The following is a 7,905-nucleotide window of genomic DNA, read 5'->3' on the forward strand; positions in this document are numbered from 1 at the left end:
TTTTGTATCGAAATGTCCAAAGCGTATAGATAGTTAATAAAACGCGTTTCCCATATGCTGTATGTTTCTATGTTACCGTCGAAGTGCAGTCTGTTTCTGGGCCCATAACCTGTCGAGAGTTGTTTATGATGCACACTGACAGCCATTTATGCCTGGATGCCGCACTAAGACAGTATAAACATTTGCTTTTGCAGCGGCAACTTTTTATTATATAGCTTGACGCTGCGTGGAACAGAAGAAAGTAAAAAGGATATGACGTATTGTAATATAACAGCAATGTTTGTAGTATGACTAAATATGAGTTGTCATCCCATGGTGCACATAACTCTCAGGTGTACACTCGGTGTACACAATATTCAGTAAAACGCAGAGACTAGCAACTATAACAGGAGTATTGATATGAGTATTGATACATATATACATGTATATATATATACATATATATATATATATATATATATATATATATATATATATATATATATATATATATATATATATATATATATATGATATATGATATATATGATATATGATATATAGATATGATAGATATATGATATATATATGATGCCTATTAGGTTGACATACAATCATTACCATGTAGCACAATCTGATATATATATGTATATATATATATACATGTATATATATATATATATATGTATATATATATCTATATATATATATATATATATATATATATATATATATATATATATATATATATATATATATATATATATATATATATATATATATATATAGATACATATATATATATCAGATTGTGCTACATGGTAATGATTGTATGTCAACCTAATAGGCATCATGCAACACATTTGGTAGTTGCCCTCAGAAGCCACTCATTTTTACCTGGGCCTCACACAAACCCCATTACAAGCAGTTTCAATGCCAAACAGTATGTGAAGAATATCAAAAATGTTACACCCAGCAAATGCATCCAAACTAGCTTCTATGCTTAACTGTAGGTCTATATTTGGTAAAGACGATGATTTTAGCTGCAGTAGTCAACATGAGCCAAGGTTAATTAATTTGCATGCTAAGACTTCAGTTGATTTCCAGGTTCTAATTTTATGCTAATTAGCCTTTTTTGAATGAGTTGAATTGTTTGTTTTGTGACTTCATATTGTTTGGATTTTATGTTGTTACATTTTAAACAACATTAAGTTTATTAGCTCAAAATTTAGAACAAGGACAAAGTCAAATTTGTTGCTAGTATGTATACACAACTATAAGGATCAGACAGTAAATCACAATGAGAATATCAAAAGGTGATGAAAGTCACTAGTATGTTACTATAAAAATATAACATCAATGACCAGAGAGTTTCAGTGTCCTTGAGCATTGCTCTAAGATGGTTCATTGTCAGTGTCTAGGAAGTAGTTATAGAGAGCGTCACTTATTAGCAAAGCCATGCACTTCAAACTCATAAATGTTAAGATTTGTATGTCCCATCAATTGTAGCTGTACAAACTGTGCTTTCATAGCTTGAGCACATGTTATGGTAGTAAAGAATTGATCGAGAATGCCTTCACGCTGTCCACAAAGAGAATCAGGGTTGTTGCTATAGAACAGTTGATCTTCTAAGATTGAAACTGTCACAATGACGTCTCTCAGCCTTTCATAAACATCCCGAGCGGGTGAGTCTAAAATACCGGCATATATTGAATATGAATGTAAACACTGCAAAAGTAAGTCTGAAAAAGGTTGTTTTTACAGACACAATACATATTTAATTTAGCAAGTGTCATAAAAAAGGTTTGATGAGTCCTTATTCAAACTTCTAGATCTTCAAGCTTTTAGTCGGACGACAATAAATTCTGAATATCTCAGTTATATTCATCAGCTTTTGAGTTTTTAATATTTAGGAGGTCAATGAGTACACGTGGAACATAACCATACCCCTTTTGTGGTTTAGCTAAAAGTTGATGTCTTACCATAGAAGACTTCTATCATTTATTGATGAAAAAAATACTTTATCTGATTACCTCCGCGGTTGAGAACTCTAACGGCCCAGATGCAGTGAACCTGCTCTAAGTCAACTCTAAGCCAGGGGTTTACTTCATTTCTAGTGTGAGCAATAGATAGTCTCTCATTATCAGCAGGAGGTCTATACACTCCATCAACAGCGAAGTGACCAATCAAGAATTCTCCAGTTGCTTTTAATTGGTAAACGGATGATAAGGCCACACTCTTTCCTAGAATTATAATCACTCATTGGCTTTATTCAAGAAAAAATTACAGCTGCTAAAATTTGTTAGCTTTGTGCAAAAAAATTCAGATTCTTATCCTTTATTGTACTACGATGAATGAAAATAATTTTTATAATGCAGCAAACTTGTAAAAAATATCATTGTGCAAGTGTACTCATTAGGACTATTAAAAGTATCTGATGTGTAATACTTCTACAGTATCCGGTGTTTTGTTGAATATTGAGATTTTGTCTCTATGTATATTTTACTGTATTGACTAATAATTGAAAACACTCAGCTCTGATTAATATCAGCATTCTAACTTTTATTTTACTACATTAGCTAAATTATTTAGGTTTATAGCTAAAGTTCCACTTACATGTATGTAATTTTTTTATTTTTTGACTTGTCAATGTTAGAATACTGTAACAAATTTCTAAATCAGAAACATTGAGAAAGCAAAGAGTTTTGAGTGTTTTGCTACCAATTAAGCTGTAGTGCTTCCACCTCAGATCATTAGGTCACAGTATAAAAGTGCTCTACACAACGGAAGTAATACAACAAAATATGATATACTTATACAAATATATTTCAACATAATTACCTGTCAAGAAATGGTTCTACTTTGGAAGTTTCTTAGCTATTTGTCTGCCAAAAATCATTTTAGCTTTAAAAATGAGACTGTTGACTAAGCAAGCCTCACTACTAACATATAACCGCGTAAAATGTCCAAAATTCAAATTTCAAATACACTGCTTAGAATATTTAAACACAGTTGAAAAATAGTTAGCATGCAGTATTTAGACGACTCTGTTGATAACTCTGTTGATTAATACTGTAGTCATACGTTTAAAGTATGTGTATTCTCACCTCTTGCAAGGAGATGATCAACCTTTTTTACATAGGCTTCAGTTTCCGTACTGCTGTTTCTTGTGGACGCACTTTTCTCTTGCTCAGGGTTAAAACACCCAAAATAATCACAAGACCTTTGGGTACAATTGTAATTGAAACCGACACAGCCTGATTGGAAATGGCATTTACCGGCGCACTGTAGCTTGCTCGAAGCTAGACTATTGTTGTTGATCAAAGTTGGAGGAACGAATAGCGAGTTGATCTTTTCAAAAGACATGGTAAAACACAATGCTTCTTTGGTTACCATCACCATCCAGAAAATCTCTAAAAACAAAATATTGAAAAAAAATTTAAGAGAACAGTTTATTAAAATATTAAAGCCATCGAGAAAACCGATATATCACAAAGTTTAGACTTTGTATGAAACTTTCTCTGTAAATACAGCGTGATTTAAAAAATATAGCTATGCAAATCTACATTTCACATTTCACTTTTCAGATTTAATTAAAAGCAAGTTTATCATATTAGTTTAACTTGCAAAATATCTGTAATTAATATTCACTTTATTCTTTTTAAAACTTGTGAAAAAATACTCATCTTGTGTGCGTCTCTTATTAAAGCTGTTAAATCATATCTATATATTTGGAAATGTAGAATTTAGGTTAACGTATTATGCACATGTACCTGATGAGTTAACATATATAAAAATTATTATCAGAATAAAAAATTTAAAGACAAATTTAAATGTTTTTAATCAAACCCGAAGTTATGAACAAACTCCTTAAGATGACATGATGACCATGCACTAATACACCGCTGATGCTCGATACTTGAAGCCTTACAGGCTAACAAATGTTAGCATGTAATGCTAAAATTTCTTAGTATTGCATGCTAACATATGTTAGCATTACATGCTAACACATCTTAGCATAAAATGCTGCCGATGTTTCTCTATGATAGACTTCCTCCGTTGCCTTCTTAATGCATAATGTTTTTCTTTAGACCAAGTATGTTTTAACTAATATAATATCAAGTATTCTCATATGGTAAAAGATGTAAAGACTTGTTAGAATTATATGCTAACACATGTTAGGATGTATTACTAACATTTGTTAGCATTACACGTTAACACATTTTAGCATATAATGTATCTACTGCATCTCCATAGACCTCCTCCATTACCTCCTTATGTATAATGTTTCTCTTTAGACTAAGTATGATTTAAATAATATAATATCAAATTTTGTCAAATATTAGATATTAAATATCAAATAGTTTATATGGTATGACAACTTAATAGAGTTAAAAACTTAGGGTATTTTGTTAATTAGAGTTAAAAACTGGCTAAATGGTTTTTAGCTTTGTGGTTTTATTGTAATATCTAAATACTATTGTGTAAATATAAACATTCACAGATACCTATTACATGTATGTTTCTTATCAAAGTTGTGAAATTATATTTATGTCTTTAGGATACTTTTTAGATTAAAACATTATACACGTGTACCTGGTGTGCTTTTAATATAGAATTATTTTATTGTGTTACAGACATTTCAAAGACAAACTTAAACTACTTCAAAGTGAGTTAGATAAGATTATATTATATGAGGTGTACAATGTAATCTATGCAATTATTTTTTATCACATCAGAACACAGCCGAACGTAAGGCTAACTAATGACTATACTATGATAAAAACTCTCTGCCCACTTTAACTACTGTATATAACCAGAGGTAGCTGCAGACATACAATAGTATAACATAAAGCAGATGTGATTTTAGTGCTAGAAAGTTTTATTTGAGGTTACTTTCTATCAGATAGAAATAGCTAATCTTGCTAAATCAGTCTCGTAGCACAGCCTGACAGCAAATAGTTCCAGCTGTATTTTTAGTTTTTGGAAGAGAACTTTTTAATCTAGTCTAACTACTTACAAAACAATATGATAAGAGATTGCCTAACACTTTGCAGTTTTACATCAAAGAAAACGACAGTTAAACACGTATGTCAGATGCAACTAAAGTATTAAATCTCTGTGGCAAAAGCTATTAACATAATAGAATAGTTGTAAGTTGTTGGACTGTTTATTGACTGGCTCCAAATGTCTTTCTTAATGAAAATCGTTATTCATTTTTCTAATAGCGGTTTTGCATCCACTTACTGTGCTTTTTATCTTCACCTCTTTTATCTCAACTGAATTAATTAATGTATAGTCTGACAGAGATTAATAACTGAACTAATCAATGTATAGTCTGACAAAGATTAACAACTGAATTAATCAATGTATAGTCTGACAGAGATTAACAACTGAACTAATCAATGTATAGTCTGACAGGGATTAACAACTGAACTAATCAATGTATAGTCTGACAGAGATTAACAACTGAACTAATCAATGTATAGTCTGACAGAGATTAACAACTGAACTAATCAATGTATAGTCTGACAGAGATCAACAACTGAACTAATCAATGTATAGTCTGACAGAGATTAACAACTGAACTAGTCAATGTATAGTCTGACAGAGATTAACAACTGAACTAATCAATGTATAGTCTGACAGAGATTAACAACTGAACTAATCAATGTATAGTCTGACAGAGATTATCAACTGAACTAATCAATGTATAGTCTGACAGAGATTAACAACTGAACTAATCAATGTATAGTCTGACAGAGATTAACAACTGAACTAATCAATGTATAGCCTGACAGAGATTAACCTAGTGAAGCCTGTGTGAAGCTAGACAGAAAAAGAGGTTCATCACTTTCATGTGGTGCATCAAGTCTGCTTTATTAATGAAACCCTAGCTGCTTAAAAATGAACTTTTACACATTTTAGTAGATTTTATCAGAAAGTGTTGATGCTTTTTTATCACTAGCAATTGTTTTTAATAGTTGAAGCGATTTGACTATCAAGATGTTTCAAGAACAAAATCAATAAAATTCTATCATGGTTAAAACTGTTTCAACTGTAGGATAATTTTTCTGCAACAAAATTACAAATTTTAACAAACGCACAAAAATAAATTATATACACATTTTAATGAAGCTATTATAGTGATGATATAGTAGTTTATAATCTTTTGGGTTCTGCTTGACACTTATGTTTTTTTTTGTAATATCAAATTTAGTAATTTTCATTTTTTTCTATGTATTATTCATTACCTGAGGATTGCTTTAGCAACATGGAACCTTAAGTAGCAAGAATTATTGTTTTTAAGTTGTGCCTACAATAATGTATACATTGGATAAACATGAATTGTCATAGTTCCATATACGTAATTGGTTTTTTAGCAGACTATTTAAGCGTAGAAACCTTTCATATTACAAAAAAGGTTTAAAAAGTTTACACATCGTTATCAGGTGTTTTAGTAATCAACAAAATCAGAATTTAATAAGAAAATTTAATAAATATATACAGTTAAACATTACCCATTAACAGACTCACCAAAAGCAATTGTAATGATGAACACTGACTTCATGTTGACTGAAGTTGATGTAGTTGATGCTGCTTCTGTGAAGGAAATGTGATGAGTGTAGACAGTGTTGAGACAAGCTTTTTCATAGGCAAACATCCTCAAAGATTTAATAGCACTTTTTCATCAAATTAAAAAGAAAGTTATATGATATTGATTTTTGTAGGTTGACAGACTACTCTAATTACTTTTCTATCAAGTGTAATCCTCTAACTCACATCTTTCTTATTACCACTCTACTCTCTCATACCACGCTTTCATCTTCACCTTATTCATCTTTTTGTGCACAATTGTGACGAAAGCCTGACAGACAAGTCGGCTGAGTTCATTAACAAATAGCCAAATGGCTAAAGGCTGGTTCACATTATATCGACATATCTCAGAGTGGAAGCTAAACAACCTCCGTGATCATCGGCGATAACAATTTTCACACTATCAAAAGCATGCATACATCAAGTTTTAGTATGTAGTTTACTAAACTGAACTTCAACTTTATCCTATGCTAAAATTTTATCACTTATCGGTTTTAGTTTAGTTTTTGCTATAACTTATAACAAGTAACCCTGAGCTGAGATAGCAATTAAGCCAGCATCAAAACCACTCTCACAATGTCATTTCGGGCATTGTGAGAGGGGTTTTGGCAAATAGCATTACCCTAGGACACTTATATTTTGCTAGTATTTAGTTTCGTGAGTAGCATACCGAGTAAATTTTCACTGCAACTTAATTTCGCAGTTCTGATGAGTGCGAAAATATAGTGATGTGAAAATAAATGCAGTGGAACAAACATAACTAGATTCCTCAGGTCCAGTTCACCGCAGGCCTGTATTCACTGGTTGCAAGTTGGGGCGGCTAATGTTAGGCGACTAGTTATGAACACCCGGGGGTGTTGAAGGGGACGGTGTAAGCCCCCAACAGGTTTATCTTATGTTGGGCTTCAGCCGGGCCTCTCGTGTGAAGTTTTAAAAATTTTTATCGGAAAGTATCAACATTTTTCTATTTTTTGAGATTTGTTTTGTTTTAGTTGATGGGACTGATGAGATGTCTTTAAATTAAAATAGGCAAAACTTGACCGCAGTTAAAATACTCAGAAAAATGACATTTTTTTCTTTTGAGCGTTTTAATAAAGATCAAATTTGCCGATTTTATTTTAAGTTCATAAGGAAGTTTCCATGCTTTCGATGGGACATGGCCAAGCGGATGTTTGGTAAAACTTGATATTTTGCAAACCTTTATAAAGGTCGTTAACAAGAATATTTTGCCACTGATGAGGATAATAATGATGCCTAAGAACTACTAAAAGTTTATGTTTGTCTCTACGGCTTCGAATAAAGTGATATTTTACAGCGATAAAAACCGTC

The 7,905-nt window shown here is 31.5% G+C and overlaps 1 protein-coding gene across 1 annotated transcript; it reads right to left on the bottom strand.

Annotated features, from left to right (window-relative positions):
• Positions 1-1,419: 1,419 nt before the first annotated feature.
• LOC137388391 (fucolectin-1-like) lies at positions 1,420-6,643 on the bottom strand. Its single transcript, XM_068074877.1, has 3 exons — positions 6,517-6,643; positions 2,013-2,222; positions 1,420-1,670 (listed from the first exon to the last, which is right to left on the bottom strand). Exons 1-3 carry the CDS (start codon positions 6,641-6,643, stop codon positions 1,420-1,422), a joined length of 588 nt encoding a protein of 195 aa, XP_067930978.1.
• Between the last annotated feature and the right edge of the window lie 1,262 nt (positions 6,644-7,905).

Source organism: Watersipora subatra, chromosome 2 (genome assembly GCF_963576615.1).
Source record: "Watersipora subatra chromosome 2, tzWatSuba1.1, whole genome shotgun sequence".
In the NCBI taxonomy this organism is placed as follows: domain Eukaryota; kingdom Metazoa; phylum Bryozoa; class Gymnolaemata; order Cheilostomatida; family Watersiporidae; genus Watersipora; species Watersipora subatra.